This window comes from Ascaphus truei, chromosome 8 (assembly GCF_040206685.1).
Source record: "Ascaphus truei isolate aAscTru1 chromosome 8, aAscTru1.hap1, whole genome shotgun sequence".
NCBI classification, from domain to species: Eukaryota; Metazoa; Chordata; class Amphibia; order Anura; family Ascaphidae; genus Ascaphus; species Ascaphus truei.
The window spans coordinates 52,701,129-52,726,715 of NC_134490.1; the positions used below are offsets into that span (position 1 = coordinate 52,701,129).

Consider the following 25,587-nt stretch of genomic DNA (forward strand, 5'->3'; position numbering starts at 1 on the left):
CAGGGGACTCAATCAGTGGCTCACTCTTCAACAGAGCAACCTGTGCTGAAGCAGGGATATCCTTAAAAACTGACCTGTTGGGGGGTCTTGAGACTGTAGTTGAGAACCCCTGGCTTAACATTTTATATATTTGTATTTTCGGTTTGAACATGGTGTGTTTGAGATATTTGAACTTGCTTAAGAACAAGAGTGTAAATGGGTTCTACAGTGCTTTAATCTGGTTTACTCTTTCACTGCTTAAAGGGGATCCCCAAATGTTTCTTTCATGATGTATTGCAATCTACATATTAAAAAAAGTAAAATCAACAAATAACTTAAGATTAGGTCAGCAGTTACACGAGAGGCAAACAGGGCTTTCTCAGCTTTGTTGCAGAAATGTAATTTCCTATAATAGGACAATAGTTTTTCACTTGACGTTAGGACGGCTCGAGTTACTCCTGGTCCCCAATACCCAAGCCAATTAAACACAGACTCCAGGTTGGGGTAAAATGGCCACAGGTTTTATTAAAATAACATCCCCCCATACCAGCAGCTTCAGATTGCTCACACCCAGGATTATTTTAAACCACCTTCATAATGAAGATGCCCAAACCCACCATCCGTTATCAGCCCAGCAAGAGATATATAAAATACCACTGGACAAATTGGAAGGATATGACCAGACCGGGCACCATAACCACTGCTGAGCAACACCTTCCCCACCTTATCTCCACTAGATCACGGATCCACCCTTACAATATGCAATCCTGGTAAACCCCAACAAACCCAGAGCATTGGCCAACCACTCTTTGAGACACCTATTAAAAATGTCTAGGGCTATGTCTGATAGATGAACCCCATCCTCCCTATGCAAAATTGACCATTGCCCCTCCAGATTCCTATAACTGAGAGATGTCCTCCCCAGACTCACAACAAAATTGGCCACCCTTTATTCAGCCTCCTCCATCTTCTCTCCACAGCCCTGACATACCTTGCTCCCTGCTATACCTGCCTTGCCACCACATCGGACCACACTACCACCCAAGAACTGAAAGCCATATGTAAATCTGGACGGTATCTCTCTTTATTGGAAAAACATGTCAACCATCCGAACCCTAGTAAGATCCTTTGAGTGGCACAAGTTATAGGCCAATTTCACTTCTCAATACAGATTTAATATGTGCAGTAGTAAAATTCTGGTGAATAGATTAAACCCAATTTTGACCCGCCTAATTCACAATGACCAGGTAGGTTTTATAAATAAGTATCAAGCCTCAGACAACACGCGCAAGATTATTAATATAATTGATTGTTTAGTTTTCTAAATCCAAAGCAAAGTTATTGAGCTTAGACACCGAAAAAGCGTTCGATAGAATTAAGTGGGATTTTCTAGATAGAACTATGCTGGGGTTCAGCTTCCCCGGGCCATTTTTAAATGGGGTCCATGCCTTATACGACACTCCTGCAGCTACACACAAAATGTCAGGAGGTAGCTATATCAAATTAAGATCAGCAATGGTACCAGGCAGGTTTGCCCACTATCTCCCTTACTTTTTGCGCTGACAATTGAACTGTTCGCAATCAAAATCAGGGAAAATTCTAATATTCAAGGTATCAAGATCAGCCAGGAAAATGTTAAATTACATCGGTTTGGTGACGATATTATTTTGACAATCTCTAACCCTCTGACTTCTTTTCCCAACCTACAAGATGAGCTCTCTAGGTTTGGTCTGTGCTCAGGTTATAAAATTAATTTGGCCAAGTCAGAGGCTCTACATTTAACTTTATCAGCTATTGAAGTAAAATGAATCAAATTAAATTTCAATCATCACTGGAACAATGTAAATTGAAACACTTAGGGATTTTTCTCACAAAAAAACTATCATTCTCTTTATAAACATAATTACCCAGAGCTTTTCACTTTTCATCTTGACTCTAGATTGGTCACCAAATTTCCTGGATAGGTCGTATTATATCAGTTAAGATGAATGTCTCCTGAAACTGCTCTACTGTTTCCAGACATTAACAGTTGCTATTCCGATAAAATATTTGAGTGATTTACAGAATAAAATCATGCCGTTTATATAACAAATGAGATCAGTCATGCTTGCATCCAGAGAAAGAGAGAGTCTTGCGGTCCCTCATATCATGAAATATTATCTAGCCTCCCATTTGAAACAGATAGTTTTTTGGCATTCTGAAGAAATTCAATATCTGTGGGTAGATTTAGAAAATATATTTAATAGCTCTGCAGCACTCTCGGCCCTTATGTGGAATAATAGGTCAATAAAGAGTTCCAAACCAGATCTTTTTGATTCGGCAGTAATAAAATTCTCTTTTCAAATTTGGTATAAGGTTAAAAACTACTATCAACTATCTTCAACTCCTTCGAGATGCACCCTATTTTTGATAACCCTGATTTTGGACTGGGGTGGTTTTCTAGTATGTATGATGAATGGAAGGTCAGGGAAGTCAGAGACATGGGAGATAAGCTTCTAAACGGCAAATTATTCAATTTTCATGATTTTTGCCAGAGATACTCTTTCCCACTATCTTAGGCAATTGTCCCCGGGTGGGTCCTTCCCAGAATGTTCTGTATTTGAACAATTATGTAGAAAAATAAGCTATCAGTGGGGTCTTACAGTAGATCAACACTATACCAAGTTCTTATTTCTTGGGAATATTAGGCCCCCTGCACATACCGCTATATGGATCATTGGGCCCAGGACTTTCAGGTAGAGATTCCTTTGGAAAACTGTCAAGCTATCTAGGTCTATCTCTGGGTCCTGTAGTGGGAAGGACTGAAGGGTGAAAGCCATAATTGATAAAAAATGTCCCTTGTTGACACTCCATAAATTGTTGTGCGAAAACGTGGCCCAAGGTAGAAGATCTGTCCAGTTGTCCTGGGTATTGGAAACATAACATTGAATAAATTGTTCTAATGATTGGTTAGTGCGTTCAGTTTGACCATTGGTCTGGGGATGATAGCCTGATGAAAAATGGAGAGAAATCCCCAATTGCTTGCAAAAGCCCCGCCAGAATTTAGAAATAAATTGGGACCCCCTGATCAGGCACAATAACCTGAGGAACCCCATGGAGACGAAAAATGTCCCCGACGAAAACTTCTGAAAGTTTGGGAGAGTTAGGTAGGCCGTTGAAGGGAATAAAGTGAGCTTGCTGTGAGAAACGGTCCACTACCATCAGGATGGTATTCATACCTTTTGGATGTAGGAAGTTCAACAATAAAATCCATGGATAGGTGGGTCCATGGACGATCTGGAATCGGAAGGGGTTGGAGAAATCCAGTGGGTCTGTTGCGGGGAGTCTTACTTTGAGCACATGTAGAGTATGCGGTGACAAACTATGATCTCCCTCCGCATTCCCAGCCACCAAAAGGTCCATTCCAACAGGTTGATGGTTCTCCTGGTACCTGGGTGTCCAGAGCTCTTGGAGGAGTGATCCCACTCCAGCACTTTCCTACGATATGCAGGTGCGGGGAAAAATGCGGCCTTCTTGGACCACGAGACCCTCAGGAATATTGGACTAACCTTGAACGATGTTTTCCAAGGAATCGAAGGTGTTTGTGGATATTATGCACGCTGGAGGGAGTATAGTCTCCTCTTAGTCTTCAGCTTTGTCTTCCACCAGGAATTAACAGGAGATGGCATCTGACTTCACGTTCTTCGAGCCTTTTAGATATGAAATAATAAAGTTAAACCGAGAAAAAAAAAGTGACCATCGTGCTTGTTGTGACCCCAACCGGTGAGCACCCTCAATGTACAGGAGATTGTTGTGATCTGTCAGTATGGTGTCTGAGCTTTCCGTGCCTTCAAGCTGGTGCCTCCATTCCTCTAAGGTAATTTTGATGGCCAGGAGCTCCCGATTGCCTACAGTACATCATAGTTTTGTTCGGCAGCAGAGAATTTCTTAGTGAAGGCGCATGGGTAAAGTTTGGCCTGAGGTGACTTCCTCTGGGACAATACTGCTCTGGCCCCGAAGTCAGATGTGTCCACTTCAAGGGTGAAGAGTAACCCAGGATCTGGGTGCACGAGGACCAGAGCTGACACGAAGGCTCTCTAATGCATGATCGGTCGCTGGGGGCCAAAAGGCAGCATTAGCACCTTTCTGAGTTAAGGCCGTAATGGGCGCTACTACAGAGGAGAAGTTTTGTATGAATCTTCAGTAGTAGTTGGCAAAGCCCAAGAAGCATTGTACAGCTTTCAGAGTCGTGGGGTGAGGCCAATCCAAGACCGCTTTCACCTTGGCAGGATCCATGGCAAGGCCAGTATCAGAGATAATACATCCTAAAAAGGCCTTTGTGGTCTGATGGAACGGACACTTCTCCAACTTAGCGAAAAGGCGGTTCTCTCGTAGGCGTGGAAGTACCTGTTTAACATGACCCAGGTTTTCTTGTACGGACTTGGAGAAGATTAGGATTTCGTCAACGTAGACAATGACGTATTTATCCAGGAGATCCATGAAAATGTAATTAACAAAGTCCTGGAATGCTGCTGGGGCAATGCAAAGGCCAAATGACATAATGAGAAATTCATTGAGGAGTACATTGCAATTAATCTTAACCATCTGTCTAAGCGTCTTACTGACCTCGCCTAAAGGCTGCTCCGTCACACCTCCTCCCCTTAAAATTACTAATTCCTCCCATATCTTCTCTCCCTCACATAGCCCTCAAGCCTCATGGGGGAAGGAGGGGGTGGTGGTTTGGACTGCTTTGCCCTCCATTTTTCAGGGGGGTCTCTCCTCCTCTTTGCTCTCCCAGAGGACAATCCCTTAGGAAGCCTTGTCATCATCTGGCTTTGCCTAGTCCCTGAACAGAGCAGGGCTCCCTCTTCATGTTCTGTTCCAGCAGCCTGCATTCCAGCAGCAGAAAGTGACTGGCAATTCAGGGGCATGGAAAGTCAAGGGATTCTGGTGCCACAAGCAGGAATGAGAATGATTGACTACTTCCTTCCCCTTATACACCCCCCAAGGCCAGACCCTTACTCTGACCAATATAACACTTAGCCCCTTACTTCCTACCCTGAGGCCTTAACCCCTTCTTTCTCCCCCTTCCTCAAGGGTACATGGGGCTACTTGTTCATGCTGTCCATAATTATAAAGTTCCTATTGTTTTCCCCTCAATACTTTCTTTTGCAAGGGGAGACACTGAACTAACAAACTACAGAAGGATCTACAAAATCTTAGACATAGTGTAACAAAACTGCACAAGACATTATTTCATAAGGGCCAAATATACAGGGTTTAATGCTGAAGAGGGGTCACATACTCCAAGATAACCTTCATACAGTATGAGAATGTTTCAGAGCTCAGTTACTATCCAACCCCTTGTTACCTTGCCAAGGAAACTTAGCTTTTCAATATGAGTTAGGCGATTGGAACGTGACTCTGCACACAAGATAAGTGATTATCATGTATGACTGTGTGTTTTGGAATTTATCTGCTATTATATAACTGTATAAGGCTGAGCACCTTGAACTCCAGTAATCTCAGGCATATTAAGGGCCGCTTGGCAACCAAAGTTTACACTTGGGTCACTGGCATTGCAGATTTTATTCTTGCGAATAGTTGGCATAAGCAGAAAGATGTAATCTAGCAGATTACAAAATGTTATATCCTTTATTATTGTACACATCCAATAATTGCCCTAACTAGATAACAAACAGAACAACTATGTGTCCTGGGTTGTTTCTCATCCTATAAGGTGATCTGTAAGTCATGTTAGTGGCATACAGCCTACCTGGCTTTGTTTGTGATTAAATACCACATACTAATATAACTAATGAAGTACTGAAGATCTAAGGAAAGAATAACTAGGTTCTAACATCACATTATAGGTTCACTTTTTCAGAAAGATGTATTTTTGAAATGCAGATAAAGATAAGTTGAGTTAATAAAAAATGTTGCACGTTTGCAACCAACATCTAAGGCATGGGTGGCTCAATCAGTGGCTCAGTCGAAGACTGCATCACATGTGCTGAAGCAGGGATATCCTGAAGACCTGACCCATTGGTGTCCCTTGAGGACTGGAGTTAGCCACTTCTGATTTACAGGAATACATCAGGCAATATTTACTGTAGTTTCTTTTTTATTATGTACAGCAACTCGTTTCGCAAACAATTGTTTCCTCAGGTAACCGTGAGGAGCCTGAGGAAGCATTTGTTTATAAAACGGGTTGTAATAAGCCGTGACAGTTCTATCCAGAGCTCCAGAAAGTTACCAGGCAGCCACCGTAGCGACGTCACATGGTTCCAAGTCAGCTGACGCTGCAGCTTGGAAGCCGGTCAGGAAGTGGGGATTCCCATAGCTGCAGCCATCAGAGAAACGTCGTGCCATTGCGTCACTGATCTTTGCCCTGTTGGAGCCAACTAGCACTGATGACTATGTAAGTGCAGAATTGTTTTGAATTTGTTTTATCTCTAAACTTATTTTTACACCATATTTCTGTGCAATTATCCATATTTGCTGGATACACACCGTGACACATCTGGGGAGATTTTCCTTCTGAGTACCAGCTGAGGGGGCCTCACACATTTCGACTACCTCTAAAAGACCCAGGGGAAACGTAGGTGGACGGGGGGATATCCTTTTGCCGTTTTCAGATCTCACTGGGCCATGCGAGTTGTGGAATCGTCAACTTACTAAAACTCTAAATACATACTATTTTGGAATAGAGACATGTTTGCACTACAGTATGTATGCCTTTCTCTTTATATTCCACATACTGTATATTTCTGGGCTTCCTGAACTACACTATTGCCATGTTATGGGAATATAATATGTTATAGGACATATAATAAGTTATGGAACATATGGTATGTTATGGTTGGGGGGAGGGGAATTAAATAGATACTGTAATGAACTAAATTAAGTAGATGAGGAAACAAGGGGTTATGAAGGTAGAATGGGGGCAAGTGCGAGTTTGACAAGCAACGAAACACCCATAGTAAATTCAGATACTGTAATACTAGAAAACTTCTAAAGACTAAACCAAGCTGGCGCAGAAAGGAAGGAACAGAAAAGATAATAGTACAAGCTTAAAAAAAAAATGGGGGACAGATAAAATGGGGGAGCTTGAATTAATAGCTGCAAGGGAGCAGTATGATATCAAAGGCATGACTGAAACATGACTGGGCAGTTCATTTAGAGGGTTATTCCCTTTTTCGGAAGGATCGGGAAAATAGAAGAGGAGGTGGAGTATGTTTATACATTATGTTAAACCGGATCTAAAACCTATTGTAAGGGAAGATGTTTACTAAGGGAATTATGAAAATGTAGAGACCTTGTGGATAGAAAATTAGCAGTGGAGGTAAAAGTATAAAGAAACAAATTGTAGGGATATGTTACAGTATAAACCACCAAATATCTGTGAGATTGAGGAAGCTAAATACTTTTGCAAATGGAGAAAACAACAAAACGAGGTCATGTTTGCATAATGGGGGATTTTAATTATCCAGACATAGACTGGGGCAATGAGATTAGCATTACAACAAAAGGAAACTTTTTTTGGGGGTGCTTAAAGACAATTATATGACTTAAATAATCGAGGAACCAACCAGGAGAGGGGCAATACTGGATTTAGTAATATCAAACAATGTAGATCTAATAGCAAATATTCAAGTCCTGGAACATTTGGGTAGCAGTGATTATAACATAGTCTCATTTGAAATAAATGATCAAAAACAGATTACTTGGGTTCAACAAAGACCTTAAACTTTAGAAAGGCATATTTTAATAAACTGAGGACTAATCTACAAGAAATATATTTGGATGATGTTTTTGCAGGGAAAAGTGTAGAAGATAAATGGTCAGTCTTTAAAACATTGTTAGAAAATCACACAGTGTATACCTTTTGGGTAATACTATAAGTATAAAAAAATAAGTCAAAACCAATGTGGCTAAATAAACAGGTAGGGGAGGAAATGGAAAAGAAGAGGCAGTTGTTTAGATTATTTAAATCAGAAGGAATGGAGGCATCATATCAGAATTATAAGGAATGTAACAAAAAATGCAAAAGCCAATCAAATTAGCAAAAATGGATAATGAAAAAGGATTGCAATAGTAAGGTCAACCCTAAAAAGTTATTTAAGTACCTTAATAACAAAAAAAAAATGAGAAAATAAAATATAGGACCCTTTCTGTGTGAGATGGGCAGGCAGATTATTGGATATAAGGAAAAAGCAGAGGTATTAAACAAATTCTTTGCCTCTGTGTTTACCAGGGAAGAATCAATTTCAATTGTAGTGCCGCAGGAGGAAGCCATAACCTCCACATTAATGAAAACAATTGGTTAACTGAAGAAGTTCATAGGCAGCTTGAAAAAATTAAAGTAAATAAGGCACCTGGCCACGATGGCATACATCCAAGAGTTCTCAAGGAGTTAAGTTCAGTAATAGCCAAACCATTACATTTAATATTCAAGGACTCCATTTCCACAGGCTCAGTACCACAAGATTGACGTAAAGCAGATGTGGTGCTTATATTTAAAAAGGGAGCTAGATCACAACTGGGGAATTACAGACCTGTAAGCCTGACTTCAATAGTAGGGAAACTACTTGAAGGTTTAATATGGGATAGTATTTAGGAATACCTAATGGAGAACAAAATTATTAGTAAAAGACAACATGGTTTTATGAAGGATAGATCATGTCAAACTAACATTACTTGTTTCTTTGAGGAGGTAAGTAGGAATTTATATCAGGGTAATGCAGTTTATGTGGTCTATTTAGATTTTGCAATGGCTTTTGATACGGTTCCGCACAAGAAGTTGGTGTAAAAATAAAGCAAATTGGACTCAGTAAAAATATATGCACCTGGATTGAAAACTGGTTGAAGGATAGACAACAGAGGGTTGTCATAATTGGAACTTTTTCAGGTTGGGTTAAGATCGTGAGTGGAGTACCTCAAGGATCGGTACTGGGACCCCTGCTTTTTAACTTGTTTATTAATGACCTTAAGGTTGGCATCAAGAGCAAAGTCTCCATCTTTGCTGATGATACTTAATTGTGTAAAGTAGTAGAATCAGAGCATGATGTAATTTCTCTCCAGAAGGACTGGGAAAGACGGGTAACTTGGGCAGGAAAATGGCAGATGAGGTTTAATACAGATACATGTAAGGTTATGCATTTGGGAAGCAAGAATAAACAGGGGACTTACAAACTAAATGGGGATAAATTGGAGGAGTCTTTGATAGAGAAGGATTTATCAGCAGGTTTAGCAATAGTGCCCAAAGTCATGCGGTAGCTGCAAAGGCAAACAAGATCTTATCTTGCATTAAACGGGCAATGGATGGAAGGGAAGTAAAAATGATTATGCCTCTTTACAAAGCATTAGTAAGACCACACCTTGAATATGGAGTACAATTGTGGGCACCCCTCCTTAGAAAAGGCATTACGAACTAGATAGATTGCAGAGAAGAGCCACCAAATTAATAAAGGGGATGGACAATCTAATTTATGAGGAGAGGCTAGCTAAATTAATTTATTTACATTAGAAAAGAGGCATCTAAGAGAGGATATGATAACTATTTACAAATATATTCGGGGATAGTACAAGGAGCTTTCAAAATAACTATTCCTCCCAAGTGCAGTACAAAGGACTCAGGGGCATCCCTTTGGGTTGGAGAAAAGGAGATTTCACCAGCAACAAAAGAAAGGGTTCTTTACAGTAAGGGCAGTTAAAATGTGGAATTCATTACCCATGGAGACTGTGATGGCAGATACAATGGATTTGTTCAAAAAAAAGGTTAGACATCTTTTTAGAAAGGAAAGGTTTACAGGGATATACCAAATAAGTAAACATGGGAAGGGTGTTGATCCAGGGAGTAATCCAATTGCCAATTCTTGGAGTCAGGAAGGAATTTATTTTTCCCCTTATGAGATATCATTGGATCATACGACACTGGGGTTTTTTTGTTTGCCTTCCTCTGGATCAATAAATAAGTATAGATATAGGATAAAGTATCTGTTATCTAAATTTAGCATAGATTGAACTTGATGGACGTATGTCTTTTTTCAACCTCATCTACTACTTTATGTAACTATGTACCGTTGGCTATTTAACCTTTCCCATAGTATTGGTAATAACCACGCAGGATTGTAAAGGGGTCTCAACCTTGTTCATGCTTTGAAGAATCATTAACATGCTGAGAAAAGAAGGCGAGTCTCGTACTGATCTTTCAATTCTACTTTCCTTGCTGCTATAACCGAGATCTCTTCTCCCTTCTATACTAATTATTTTCTTCTAATAATCAATTATATGACTATGAACCAAAATGTTTTTCTGGCAGGTTTGATTAGGAGAGTTCTATACATTCTTATTTAGTTTGTTTTCTGAGGCAGTAATTTAGCAGATTACATGGGTGTCCTTGGTTTATCGCAGTCTTTGTTTATTTACCCATGGCCTTTTAATCAAATTTAGAATCAGTTTACTGGAAAAATATCTCTGACCTTGTATTCTCCTGTGTTCGAACCATATGGTGTCTCACTGCATCAAATTAGAAAAAAAAGACTGTGTTTACTGAAAATTAATACTGCAAAATGTGCTATTTGGGTTAGTATAATGGATGTTTTATTTCAAGACATCAGAACAGCATACAGTGTTGCACCAGAAAACGTGCCTTTTCCCTCATTAATGGGCTATTTCAACCATGCAAAAAAAGACACTGAACTCTCAAAATAAATTTAAAAGAATATATTGAAAAGAAACATTTGGTTAAATTAATAAAATGAAAGAAAAATAAAATCCAGTCCCTAATTATTATTGAGCTATTTCTGGAATTGCCTAAAAGCAATGTAATGAGTATAGGACTTAACCCTTTAATTCCAAAAAGTTTAATGTGCTACAAATATAAATATTAGGGATTATATAAATGTCTGGAGCACATTATGAACTGTAGTATGGTTTGTAGTGATTGGTGATATTTTTTGTGCAGTAATATGGTATATAATGTAATAATGACTAATGTATAGGTGTACAATAATGTATATCCATGCATACAACAATAATTAATACTTCATTTTTATTAATGTACAATTAAAACAAGCAAAGTCAGGACACTATAAATAATTGAAAAAGTTAAGTGTTAAAATGTAACATTTCTCAATATTTATAACAAGATTTCCATTAGCTTTAGGTAACGCACATGATTAATGCGTCTTTATCGGATGCGTTAATAACGCAAGTTAAAGTTTGCCGAATGTGCTGCGACTCTCACTCTTTCCTCATTGTAGACCACTGATTTGTGAACAATAACTTTGGAGGACCGCCATATGGGCTGTGTCATCAATATATACAGTCACTATAACACAGCTTTCAAAAACACTGGACCTGACTATAAAGCTCATCCTCTCATGAATAAAACCTCACGACTGCAGGAATATGAAAGAAAAAAAACTTTAAAGGGTTTCACGGACCACGATTTGAGAGCCACTAAACTACCATGCGATTCCCATTTCTGTGGCACAGAGCATGCTAATGAACCTTTGGCTAGATATGACTCCCCCCTCCCATTTGGCAGGTGTATTTCAGTGCTGATACTCTGACTGGCACCAGTTCAGAGAGAGAAGCTGCTGTGGAATGAATTACATGGTAAGTAATTTCTAGCGCTAAATTATTCTAAATTACAACTCTTCCAAAAGTGACCATGCAATCCATAATATATTTTAAAAGCCTATTTTGTGTGGATGATGCCATGTACCATGCAGTGAAAGCATAGAGACACTGTATCCATTCCCCAACCTGCTCCAATCCATACCTTATATTTCTTGAGTATTTCATATATTTTCATGTGTAGCTTTGAAGTTGTTGTCAGGTGTACACGGGTTATCACCTCTAACAGGAAATTAGGATTTAGTTGCATTAACATCAAATGTCTTACATCAGGGGTTCTCAACTACAGTCCTCAAGACTTTGACTGAGCCACCTGTGCTGAAGCAGGGATATCCTTAAAATCTGACTTGTTGTTAGGGGGGTCTTGAGAACTGGAGTTGAGAACCCCTTTCCAACATGATACTTATTGAAAGCAACAAATGCAAAACGGTCATTTGATTTTGTGTTTGCTGGATTGAATACTAATCTTTTTCTCGACCACAAGAAATAGTGTTTTTCCCAAATGAGTATTCTTGATTTGAGTTCTGTATTCTCCTTAATGCTAACTTGTGCAATGTTGGTACAGTAAATCTTATTTGTTTATTATTGTAGCCTTATTATGCTCAAATGCCAAATGTTCTCTGTGCAGAGTTTCAATCAGTTAATTAGCAGTGACAGGGAAGCCAACAAAGCATTTGTAATATTAATCACACATTAAGCAAATGCTGGTGCTTAGAAACTCTCCCTAATGCTTCTTGTTAAACTGATGATGAAAGAGGTAGTGCAACAGATAGTGTCATTCATTTTCAGGCGCTTGCAGCAGTGGTTTTTAAAGGTGTGGTTTAGACCTAGAGAGACACTTTCATACGCCTAAAAGACAAAATATGTTAAATTGTTTATGCAATGTCTTTATACATACTGTAATGTATAACCGGTTTACTTAATGTAAAAAAGTTTTTGTCATCATAACTCTGTACCCAGGACGTACTTGAAAACGAGAGGTAACACTCAATGTATTAGTTCCTGGTAACACATTTTATAAATAAACATATATATGAGTTAACTAAATAATTTGTCATATTGGGGCTTCTTTATTTACTGTTGTAAATTTGAGATCCCTTTCCCAGTAACGCCCCAGTTGGCATTATTAAATATAGAAATATAATACTGGGGTTTGAGCTTGCTACGATTGTGTACAGTACGTCTGATACAGCTTCCCACATCTGGATAGACATTAACACCCAGATCCACAGAAGTCGTTGGTGATGTAGTGATGCTCTAACTTAAGTTAACGCAACAGTAAGTGCTAATGGGTAATCTTCAAAGTTCTTTTTTATATGTATGATACAAATTGTGTTCTCTATTTCCAGATGTTTGGCATTTTGACAACAGTTATCTTCCTAGTAGCGAGTGTGAAAGGTGAGGAACTTCATGTTTATAGATAGTATTACTTTGTGTATAGTATAGTCTAATTGTGACATGAGTGTATAAGTAAGAGGGCCACTGCATTCTGTAGGAGGTGACAGATGTGCATGTACAGTAGCTGCAATATGCCTGGGTGCAGTTTGATTGGTTACTCAGATGTTCTAAGTCAGGAGTGGCCAACTCTAGTCCTCAAGGGCCAACAACAGGTCAGGTTTTCAGGTTATCCCTGCTTCAGCACAGGTGACTCAATCAGTGGCTCAGTCATTTTGACTGAGCCATCTGTCCTGAAGCAGGTATATCCTTAAAACCTAACCTGTTAGTGGCCCTTGATGGATAGAGTTGGACAGTCCTGTCTAAGTAGTACTTCTTTTCTGTTTATAAGCCTTCAGTTTCAGTTCCCATTAAATTAAAGGAAGAGCTTGTTGTAAATGTGGTCTCCTTGTTAAGTCCCCGCAACATAACTTTATGTCACTTGCCTTTGGACCAGTGTGAAAGAGTCACGTTATATAGAATGACAAATGTGCCCCTGCCTATGTGACCCGTTCCCCAGGGGGAGAAGTCTGCTATTCAAGAATTGGATGTTTCTCGGACAATGTCCCATGGGCTGGAACAGTGGAGAGGCCAATAGCACAGTTACCTTGGTCACCGGAAAAGATCAATACTCGCTTCCTGATGTACACTAAAGACAATCCTAATAACTTTCAAGTAAGTCTTCTAGTTACTTACTAAAAGTATTAATGCAGGGGTGGCCAACTCCAGTCCTCAAGGGCCACCAACAGGTCAAGTTTTCAGGATAACCCTGCTTCAGCACAGGGGGCTAAGTCAGTGGCTCAGTCGAAGCCCACCCCCCATGCTGAAGAGCCACATGTACTGTCATTGACTGAGCCACTGATTCAGCCACCTTTGCTGAAGCAAGGATGAAAACGTGACCTATTGATGACCCTTGAGGACTGGAGTTGGCCACCCCTGTATTAAGGGCTCTAATAAAGCTACCCTGGAGAGGTACTGTAGCTTCAGCACTTTTTTTGTAAAACCATTGGAAAACATGCTAAATCCGCCTTCTCTTAATTTACTGTAATAAAGGGACAATAGAGATATCCAGAGCAACATTGGGGAAAAAAGCAATTTATTCTCCATTGAAAGGGACTGCCTTCGTATCTATTACCCCCCAAATTCAATAAACCCTGCAAAGAGTTTATCGGGTAAATTATCGTTTTTTTTCTTTATTTCTGCTACTCCATAGTGCAGAAGTTGCCAAATTCAGAAATCTATTTGGCATCCCTTATAGAAAAAATAAAGTTGAAATCCAGAACTAGTTGGGGAAAATAACCAGACACATAAAATCATTATATTATTAACCCCAGAAACCACAGTGTTAAGTAAGTAATTAACCTGTAAAGTCTCCTTTATTCCAGTGAAAATAATCGCAGATACTTTAAACAATCTTCAAGTCTTCTTTATGAGGCTCCAAATTAATGTGGTGAGATGAGCACGCTGCTTCCATCCAGATGAACGGAAGAGAAAAGAGACATGCTAAATTAGCACATTCGAACCCAGCGAAATGTGCTCTTTTTTTGCCCCGCAGATATCATTAAGCTTTGTTTAAACAATTTGCGAAGACTTAAAAGTCAAAGTGTAAGGTCATCTGGCCTTTTATATATGACCAATTGTTTTAATTTTTGGGACATTTCTGCAAAAAGTGTAATTTACATCAAATACAATAAACATTTTGCAAAGCACTTTTGAAGACATTCCCACATCTGTAAAAGTGGATACATTAATTGTGTTCAAAACCAAAAGGAAATGCATGCCCTCGTAGTGCGATCAAATGTTATATTTATTAGAAATGAATACAAGGATCATAGTGCAACAGAGCACTGAGAAGTTTTAAAAAATAGCAGATAAAAACAAAGTAACAAATCCAGCAACAAAAAGAAGATATTGCATCACGGATCCGTGATGAAGTTGCTAGACAACGAAACGCGTTGGGATGGACTTTCACGCAATTCGCAGTTTGGCTAGATACCTCCCCTGAGACACAGAACGCAAAGATGCTGCTCCAGGATTCCATCAGAGTTCAGCTGGTAGTTTCTCCCGGGAGGGCTCTAAAAGACACTGCTACTATACTTCTGATCTAGTGGCATATACTAAGGGCAATAAATCCAGTGAGAAAAAACACGTCAGATGAAGCGCTGTAATAAGCGTGAAACGCGTTAGTATTCTTACTCTGCCTGTGCCATATTGTCACTTTCATATTAAAGTCATTTTTATGTAGTCTCCAAATTGTAGCTGCGTTTTTTTGCTGCTGCTGTGCTCCGTTTTTTTCTCACTGGTTTCCTGCATATCTACACAACGTGAGGCACGCCAATCAAGAAGGACCAGCAACGGACTGTGAGTACTACTTATCTCCTCACCACATGTTGTTAATAAAGGAGAATGTTATTATTGACACTGCAGGGGTGTTAAAGCTCTAGGGAGGTAGTCCAATAGGAAGAGAACCAGAGTGGGCTCTTTTATTAGCGGTCATCTGTATTATCAACCAGGGCATTTATTTACACACCTCACCTTGCTTCAAGTATTATTTTACTCAATCCATGCTGCGTTGACAGTTCCCTCTTCAAGCAATCTTAATAGAGACTACATATGTCTGCACATCAGTCTCGGTACTGACGGTTGCATGTAACCAAGTCCTGGTAGCATCGATTTATGGAACTTGGTTCTGTTGTTGTCTAGTAAGGGCAATATCTTGTTAGTTTTGTGGCTGGATTTGTTACTTTGTTTTTATCTGCTATTTTTGATCTTTTCTCAGTGCTCTGTTGCACTATCATCATTGTGATCATGTCTATTGAATATAACATTTGATCGCACTATGGGGGCAGGGCTTCCACTTTCTGTTTTTAGATTTCCTATCTGGATGTGAGTTTCATTTGCTGACCCAGAGATCAAGTTTGGCAACCCAGTTTGTCTCTACAGATATTAATAGCGCAGATTTTTTTCCTTTTCTGTTTGCATTAATTGTGTTCCCCCCACTTTTCACTATACTAAAAAAAAAAGGGGATGAGCACTATCTTCTTCCTAACCATTTCTTTGTGTACCACAGGAGATCAGTGCTTTAAATCCTTCCACAATTTCTGCATCGAATTTCAGGACCAGCAGAAAAAGCCGTTTCATTATACATGGATTCATTGACAAAGGGGAGGAGAGCTGGCTGATAGATATGTGCAAGGTAATGGAAAACAAACTATGGATGGGCTCCCAAAAAACAGACTTTTTATTCTCAAACTCTATACAATGCATATATAGCTATATTGCTACATTTGATTAGCCATGCCCTACAAAGTCAAAATCAAGACACTTGTAGGTAAGCACAAGGCTATACACAACACCACTCCTGTCTACATGTCAGACCTAATTTCCAAGAAGTCTCCCACACGCAGTCTACATTCTTCTCTTGATCTATGTCTCTCCACCTCACACTATACTGTATACTTACTTCACACATATATATCATCATCATCAGTCCTTGTCTCCCCACTGCTGGATGAAGCCTCCCCAAGGATTTTCCAGGTACTGCGATTTCAGCCTCTTTTATCCACATTTCCTGATTTGTTCCTCCAATCTTGCTTTTGGTCATCGTCTTGGTTTTTTCATTTCCCTTGGAATAAAGTTGAGTACCATTTTTGTCCAACGATGGTCAGTTCTTCTTGTGATGTGTCCGACCCACTGCCATTTTAATTTCTTCACCCTTGTGATGATGTCACAGACGTTTGTTTGCTTTCAAACCCCTTCATTCTTTTATATTTATGCAATTCTGCTATTTATTGTGAAAACTATGATAAAGTTTGGACATAGAGATTTGTGAGTCTTTAGTCCAAAACGTCAGACTGTATCTCATTGAATCACAAACCACCCTGGTTCTAGCATACTCTTACAGATGGTATCTATACATTTCCTGTAAATATATATATATATATATATATATATATATATATATATATATATATATTAAATGTATACTGTGTTATTGATATTCAAGCTGGTTGTGCAGAGAAACCCTTGGGTATAAAAACATTGATTAATTGAAGCTTAGTGCAAATTGCTACTGTACAAACCCTAGGAAATATATCTCGACTCACTGTGTCTGAGTGTCATATTTGCCAAATTACTTCAAATGTTTATTTTTATTTATAAAGTACAGTTTTACACTTGACACACAGATGGTTACATCTGTATCAACGTCTTTCAACTACAAATGTAGGGCAAAGATGCAGCAAAAAAAAAACTGCACTGTATCATTCCTGATGTTTTAGTTTGATAAACCTGATACAATTGGTTGTGCTCACTTTTGCTGGAGACGTTGATGCACAGCTCTTATAGGGCCATCTTATTATTGACAATCTCCTGTGACACTGGTGCACATTCCAGCCCCGGGTTATTACAAAGGGATCTCCTTGGGAGCTTTTTCCCTTAGCAGATCTGGGGAAGGTTTCCTGCCTGCAGTTTGGAAACTTGGATCATTAGACCCCTGTCCCTATCAATCCAAACCAAGAAGAAACTCTCTTTTCCTCAAACTCAGGGGCAATAGATTTACTGTTTTTATACTTTGTTTATTTTTTCAGAGGATGTTACAAGTGGAAGATGTGAACTGTTTTTGCATTGACTGGAGTGGTGGATCCCGTACGCTCTATTCACAGGCATCAAACAATATCCGCGTCGTGGGGGCAGAAGTGGCCTATTTTATTGACACCCTTTCAGTATGTAAAACGTATATATGTGGAAATCACGAGAGAGAAGAGAGGACATTCCCCACCCTCCCCCCTCCACCCCCCGGCTGTCTTTACTGAAAGGTCCCAGGAGACACCTTGTACCCTATTCAAGTTAATCCACGGAACGGTGTATTATGGCAGAGCACTGCTTAGTAAATATGTGCCTAAAAACTTAGTTTTGCAGTCTTGTATTTGGGACCATAGAACAGGAATCTAAAGTGATCTGCAAAAGCTTACAGAGTTTGCATTGGTCTTTAATCTATAGTGGGACGTTTACAACTGAAAATAATGGAATTACTCCTGATTTTACTGTACCAAGATGAGGATTATTTTTGCGTTTTTTTTTTTTGAGAAGCATCACCATTCTTACAACTCTTTAGGTCTGTTATAACGTGGTTAATTATTGTATGGAACGGACTATATACTATTCCAGTGCTTTCCGAAACAAACCTAAGATTGTAGTTCATAATAAGACATTAATGTGCCATTTCCCATCTTTTTCCCCCCATTATTTTCCCTCTGCAATTTATTTTTTTAGAAAAATTTTGGCTACTCTCCTTCTAACGTACACGTCATTGGTCACAGTTTGGGATCCCACGCTGCTGGAGAGGTTGGGAAGAGGAGGCGCGGTATTGCCAGAATAACGGGTAGGACAGAATCCCAGAAACAGAGCACAGAAGTGTATGAAGGATGCTTTAAGGTGCTCTGTATAATTGCAACCAGGTTACATGAGGAAAAAAACGGTCCTCAATACACAGAGTAGAAGCCAAACATTAAGGGGAAAAAGCAAAGTTTTATAGGTGAAATCCCACATTCAGCCAGTTGAATTTCTTAGGGGCTTCTAGATGGGGAAGTGTTTGTCACTCAGGTGTTTTCTTTACCTGCATGTATCCCACCTGGTCCTGATCAGAGAGTTTGTTTATAGAATGGCCAACTAAGGAACACACAGGATATTGTTGTTGGCCCAAAACCTTTACCGTTCAATGAAAGAATTGCATCTTAGAGGTAGCTTGCAAGTATAATGAATGGATGTGCGTCTTATAATTAATGTGGAAATATATATTTGATTTGTTTGTGCATTAAGTATTTACACTTTGGCAAGAGAGTGTGGCCCTTTTTCCTTCTCTATGGGTTTAGGGCCTCTAGTCTTGACGTGAGTGTCTATCCAATGTAAAGTCCTGGAGGAGGAGGGAGGAGGGATGTGGCTTCAAATCTGCTTTGCAGGCAGGAAAAAGGTCATCACAGGAGTGAGTGAGAGAGGAGCATGTTTCTGCCTCTTGCATCAAAGGAATAATTACTTGGTTTTCCAACAGAAAACAATGAGCATGTGGCAATATATATATATATATATATATACAGTATATATATATATATATATATATATATATCCAAGCAGTCGGCACTCCAATAGCCTTTTAATTAAGGTTGGTGCATGTCCCATTAAGTAATAACAAAATGTACGATACCATTTCCACAAAATCAGCAGACAGCACTCAGGTAAATTTGTTAAGTTAAATTGAATTTTTTCATGCTTCGTTTCAATACATATGATTAATTACCTGAGTGCTGTCTGCTGATTTCGTGAAACGGCATCATACATATATATATATAACATTATATATATGTGTGTGTGTGTGTGTGTGTGTGTGTGTGTGTGGGAAATGTACAACTTTATATGTTGTTATGTGTATGTTTGCAGTAAAACATTAACAAAAAAAATTCACACAGGTTTGGATCCAGCTGAGCCTTACTTCCAGGGAACCCCAACCGATGTTAGGTTGGATCCATCTGATGCTGCTTTTGTTGATGTAATTCACACAGATGCAGCCCCACTGATTCCCAATATAGGTACTGTATGTATTTCAGAAATTACTAGCCTGTAACTAAGTGTAAATATGTACTATGGTTTGTATACACGTTTGTCACACTACAAATCATTAATAATAAGAATATTGTTTTCTTGTATAGTGCTGACAGTGTACACATATAATGTTTACAGACACAGTCCCTGGCCAGATGAGCGTACAATCAATGATTTTGGTGCCTGAGGGACGGGGAGATAAAGTGACTTGTCCAAGTTGACAAGGAGCTGACACTGGGATTTGAACCAGGCTCCCCTGCTTCTAACGCGGTGTCATTGTTTACAGAGTGAGTGTTATTACGCACTGAATCGCTCCTCATTCCATGTTATCATGTGCTTATTATTCAGGTTTAGGAACCAGCCAATTAGTCGGTCATCTGGAATTCTTTCCAAATGGAGGAGAAGAAATGCCAGGATGCAAGAAAAACATCATCTCCCAAATTGTGGACATTGATGGAATTTGGCAAGGTAATTGGACCTTCCCAAAGTGTAAATGCCCTGAATGTATCCTCCGCACTCCTAGTTACTGGAGAAGGCAGAGAAGGAGTTATGTCATCATTTTCACTTGTAATGAAAATGTGATCCTTTCCACTTGTCCATTTGTCTTTCCAGGAACCCGTGACTTTGTGGCATGTAATCACCTTCGGAGCTACAAATATTATTCTGATAGTATCATCAGTCGTGATGGCTTCGTCGGTTTCCCCAGTTCTTCATACAGCTCATTCAAATCAGTAAGAAATGCAATCCAACCAAAGGAGCCGTGGTGGATAAAGTAACCCATAATTGCTGTACATAGCTCATTGTCCTATGACACAGCTCCTATTTCATGGGTCCTCATTCTGCATTTTGGAAGGTTACAATGAATAGTGGAATACACATTAACTGTAGGTTGCTGAATACTTTGTTTTCTGGTAACACAAAAAAACTATTTTTTTTCATTCCCCAGGGTAGTGGATTCCCATGTCCCAGTGGTGGATGTCCTCTAATGGGACATTATGCCGATACCTTTCCTGGGGTTACATCAAGCAGCCAAAAATTTTACTTGAATACTGCAGATGGAAAGGACTTTTCACGTACGTTTCCTATGAAACCTATCAATGATATTGTGCTTTTTTTTTAAAAATCTGGACCTACTGTATTAATGTTTTATGTGTTACCACTTCCTACTGTATATAGAATATACCTAGATTATTCAGTTGTTGCTGGGGTAAAAATCGCTCCTATCCTTGAACTAGAAATGAGGATCCTATGGTTGGGTAATAATACTGATACTGTAGGTTTCAAGATATGAAATGGTGTTTTGCTATTTTTAATATAAACATATGGAAGTATGAGATATACATACTGTGGGTATATAACCATTGTATGCTATAAAGAGGAATCCTCAAAGTCTCCCATCTATAAAACTAGGGCCAAACAGTTGCAAAGAAGCTGCCCCAGATACATCAAAGGGACATAAACATGGAAATCCCCTTCTTTGATAAACACTGTGCTATGTTTTGACCTAGTTTTGCATCCAATACATTTTGATAAATAACCCCCTAAATATCTCCAGCTTGTTTATCTCATATGTCCATAAAATGTGTTAAAATAGTCAAACAGAAATAACCCCCTAATTGTTAAAATTGCCATTTTGCCACCATGTTTTATTGTCCCTGTGGATAGTAGATGTTAGTGCAAACGTACAATATGCATGGTTTTTAAAATAAAAGTTACAAAAAGAGTTGATTTAAAAGAAACTCTCATAAATAGGGTGTTTACGTTTTAAAGCTGAGATGCACTAAACTCTATTGGGCTATTTACCCTAACATTAACCTAAATGACCGTCAGGTTAATAGTAACGCCTATCCACTAAAGAGAATAACGTTCGCCCAGTGCTACAGCCATACAATAGCATATGGTTATTTTGTTTCCGGACGTTACAGCTAATGATATGCACATGCGGCATTCCCCCTAACATAGCATATACACTAAAGGCCGTTCTGGGTAACGCAAGGAATTAACACAAAGGTTATTTGCTGTACGTCATACCTACAGATGCCATTACTTCCATCCACACTCTGAAATATAGGTTACCTCTAGGTAAGACATTGTAAAAGCCAGGTTATTGGAGGTTAACGCAACGTAGTGCTAACTTAACACAAGGCAGTGTAGATACTGTAGGTCAGGGGTGGCCAACTCCAATCCTCAAGGTCAGGTTTTCAGGATATCCCTGCTTCACCACAGGGGACTCAATCAGTGCCTGCTTCAGCACAGATGGCTCAATCAGTTGCTTAGTTGGAATGATTGAAAAATATAACAGACTTGCACTCAGTCTGTGTTATATAATTCAGATAGGAGGTGCTAGGACCCTGCCTCTATCCCGCTGGATGCTGCCAACCAGTGGTGTAGCTACAGTAGACATGTACGGGCCCCCAGGCAAAATAATTCAGGGCCCCATTAATATTAATACTGACTGTAATTTTTTTCTTCTTCTCCCTGATTCATTCATTTTTACTCTATCTCTCCCCCTCTCCCTCTCCCGCTCTCTCTCTCCCCCCTTCAGATCTCTCTCTCCCCCCTTCAGATCTCTCTCTCCCCCCTCAGCTCTCTCTCTCCCCCTCAGCTCTCTCTCTCCCCCTCAGCTCTCTTTCTCCCCCCTCTGTTCTCTCTCTCTCCCCCCCTCAGCTCTCTCTCTCTCCCTCCTCAGCTCTCTCTCACCCCTCAGCTCTCCCCCCCCCTCAGCTCTCTCTCTCCCCCTCAGCTCTCTCTCTCTCTCCCCTCAGCTCTCCCTCACTTTCTCCCTCCCCAGCTCTCTCTCTCCCCCCCTCAGCTCTCTCTCTCCCCCCTCAGCTCTCTCTCTCCCCCCTCAGCTCTCTCTCCCCCTCAGCTCTCTCTCTCCCCCTCAGCTCTCTCTCTCTCCCCTCAGCTCTCCCTCTCCTTCTCTTTCCCCCCTCAGCTCTCTCTCTCCCCTCAGCTCTCTCTCCCCCATCAGCTTTCTCTCTCTCTCTTCCCTCAGCTCTCTCTCTCTCTCTCTCTCTCTCTCTCTCTCTCTCTCTCTCTCTCTCTCTCTCTCTCTCTCAGCTGTATCTCCCATGCCTACCTTTGGTGAGCGGAGATGATGATCAGAGGAGTAGCGGGTAGAGGAGTTAGGAGTTGCTCTGTGGAAGCAGACACCGGAAGTAAGAAAGACTTCCGGGTCAGACTGCTAGAGAGTGCTCCTCCCCTGCCGTCCTGCTCTGCCTCTTGTGTAGATTCTTCTACCAGCTTATCCTTTAATACCGGGGGCCAGTCACCGCATACCATCTCCCCCAATCTGTCTCTACAGGGGGTTGGGGGGGAGAGAGCGGCCCCCCCGAGAGTGCGGGCCCCCGGGCGATAGCTACGCCCCTGCTTCCAACTATCGAAAACCATACTGGATCAGCACTCAAAAATAACTAAGAGAAAATGATAGACTCACGGTTTCTTTTTGGTCTCACCAAGTTTCTTCTTTAATGTATCCACAAAAAAACAGCAGCAATACAAAAAATACACAGGAGAAGGAACAGTTAGCAGATACACACTATTATATGTGCAAAATAGAGCAACGTTTGAAAGCCTCCTGGCCCCTTCATCAGGCTTCTGAATGAGCCAACTGTGCTGAAGCAGGGATATCCATAAAAACTGACCTGTTGGTGGCCCTTAAGGACTGGAGTTCCCCACCCCTGCTGTAAGTTCATGAGAAAAAAAAAAACCAATTGGGGTTTTATCATTTCATCTTATGACTAATTGATTTCCTGTGTGTGTAGGCTGGAGATACAAGGTGGCTGTGCAAGTAGCCGGGACATTGAACACTCAAGGTTATTTCCACGTGTCCTTATATGGAAGTAAAGGAAACACCCGGCAATATCAAATCTTCAAGTAGGTGAACACAGGCCCACGTGGCATACAGTATATGAAGGGAACGTGGTGTTTTCTATAAACCGTCCACATAAAACTGAACAGATTGTCCTCTTTTTTTAGTGGGACACTCCAGAAATGTCTATTGCAGTAGTTTTCAAAGGCATTTTGACTTTAAGATTATGCAAAGGGGTTCATTGTTACCATATGATCATGTCCGGGATGTATTGTATGGCTTCACACATTACCTGTATCTTTCGTGTATTTTCTTATACAAAGTGGATACATCCAAACAGACAGCACATATACGGCTTTCATTGACGTGGAGACAGATGTTGGACCCCTTAATAAAGTGAAATTTGTCTGGAACAACAATATCCTCAACCCTCTTCTACCCAAACTGGGTGCCCAGACTGTGACTGTGCAATATGGGAAAGATGGAAAGACGTATGTATGCTTCACAAACCGCAATCTCACCAAATGTCGTGTGTTCATTTTTAAACACGTTCTCCCACACCTAAGACAAAGGTGGCCAACTCCAGTCCTCAATGGCCACCAACAAATCAGGTTTTCAGGATAGCCCTGCTTCAGCACAGGTTGCTCAGTCAAAGACTGAGCCAGTGATTGAGCCACCTGTGCTGAAGCAGGGATATCCTTACACCCTGAACTGGTGGCCCTTGAGGACTGGGGTTGGCCACCCCTGGCATAAGAGATAATAATGGGTAGAGGAAGTTATTTTAGTTGGTTTAAAATTTGTCGTGTATAAATAATGTCCCAAATGGGAATCAACCAAAAGCTAATGTGGGAGCTGTTAGGTTTGCAAATTCCTATTCTCTGATTGGATTTAGAAAAATTACTGTTTTCTCCACTTGTCTACCTGTCTAATTGATGAGTTTTTAATTATGATTTTTTGATGTGTAAATGGTCTTTTTTCATGTTTTCCAAATGTAGAGCCAGAAATATTACTTCTGTTCAACAATTCTGTCAGTGTCTTTTTCTATATTAAGTTCATTACATATAGTTGACACTAATAGATTACTATGTGTTACTAGGAATAGTGGCCTTTTATCAGAATGACACACTAATATAATAATAGAATTGTAATTTTACTTTACACACATTTCCAACCTAACCTGGCTTTTAGCATGTCTTACCTAGAAGTAACCTATATTTCAGGGTGTGGATGGAAGTAATGGCATCTGTAGGTGTGACGTACAGTAAATAACCTTTGTGTTAATTCCTTGCGTTACCCAGAACGACCTATAGTGTATATGCTATGTTAGGAGGAATGCCGCATGTGCATATCATTAGCTGTAACGTCCGGAAACAAAATAACCATATGCTATTGTATGGCTTTAGCACTGGGCGAACGTTATTCTCTTTAGTGGATAGGCGTTACTATTAACCTGACGGTCAATTAGGTTAATGTTAGGGTAAATATCCCAATAGAGCTTAGTGCATCTCAGCTTTAAAACGTAAACACCCTATTTATGAGAGTTTCTTTTAAATCAACTATTTTTGTAACTTTTATTTTCAGAAATAAATTCTGTGCCAGTGGGACCGTGAGAGAGGAAATCCTACAGACCCTTAACCCTTGTTAAAATGGCTACAAAATAAACTGTTTCCTGGTTTGGAATAAAGATTAGTAATGCGCACTGTTTGTTACCATAGTGTCTTGTTTTTCTGTTCCGTGTGTTTCCCATTCCACTGGCTTTGCCCCATCTCCTTACATAATGAAACATGTTGCACCCAAAGTAACCTAGAATAACCGAATTCTACTGTACATCCTGGCTGGGGATTTTTCATGTCTGTAGTCCTGTAACTGTACCATGTAAAAAAGCATGTTGCTGGGATGGCCAACTCAAGTCCTCAAGGGCCACCAACAGGCCAGGTATTAGGGATATCCCTTCTTCAGCATAGGGGCCTCAATCAGTGACTCAGTTATGACTGATCCACCTGTGCTGAAGCAGGGATGTCCTAAAAACCTGACCTGTAGGTGGCCCTTGAGGACTGGAGTTGGCCACCCCTGGCCTATTGAATTGCAATAATGTGTCACTCATCAGGACTGTCAGCAGAGACCTTTGGGCACAGGGC

At 40.1% G+C, this 25,587-nt stretch overlaps 1 protein-coding gene across 1 annotated transcript; it reads left to right on the forward strand.

Moving 5' to 3' along the window:
• Positions 1–11,526: 11,526 nt before the first annotated feature.
• On the forward strand, positions 11,527–25,148 carry LOC142501716 (pancreatic triacylglycerol lipase-like). The gene is made up of 13 exons (XM_075611998.1): positions 11,527–11,583; positions 12,954–13,002; positions 13,559–13,713; positions 16,109–16,234; positions 17,628–17,762; positions 18,313–18,421; positions 19,503–19,622; positions 19,984–20,103; positions 20,248–20,366; positions 20,582–20,708; positions 23,403–23,514; positions 23,773–23,940; positions 25,031–25,148. Exons 1-13 carry the CDS (start codon positions 11,572–11,574, stop codon positions 25,092–25,094), a joined length of 1,416 nt encoding a protein of 471 aa, XP_075468113.1. The 5' UTR covers positions 11,527–11,571; the 3' UTR covers positions 25,095–25,148.
• Positions 25,149–25,587: the final 439 nt, after the last annotated feature.

Bases quoted from the DNA above. Each gene is read 5' to 3' on its own strand.
- LOC142501716 (XM_075611998.1), top strand. The intron at 13,714-16,108 runs GTAAGTCTTCTA...TGTGTACCACAG, and splicing joins ACAATCCTAATAACTTTCAA to GAGATCAGTGCTTTAAATCC. The intron at 23,515-23,772 runs GTAGGTGAACAC...TCTTATACAAAG, and splicing joins CGGCAATATCAAATCTTCAA to TGGATACATCCAAACAGACA.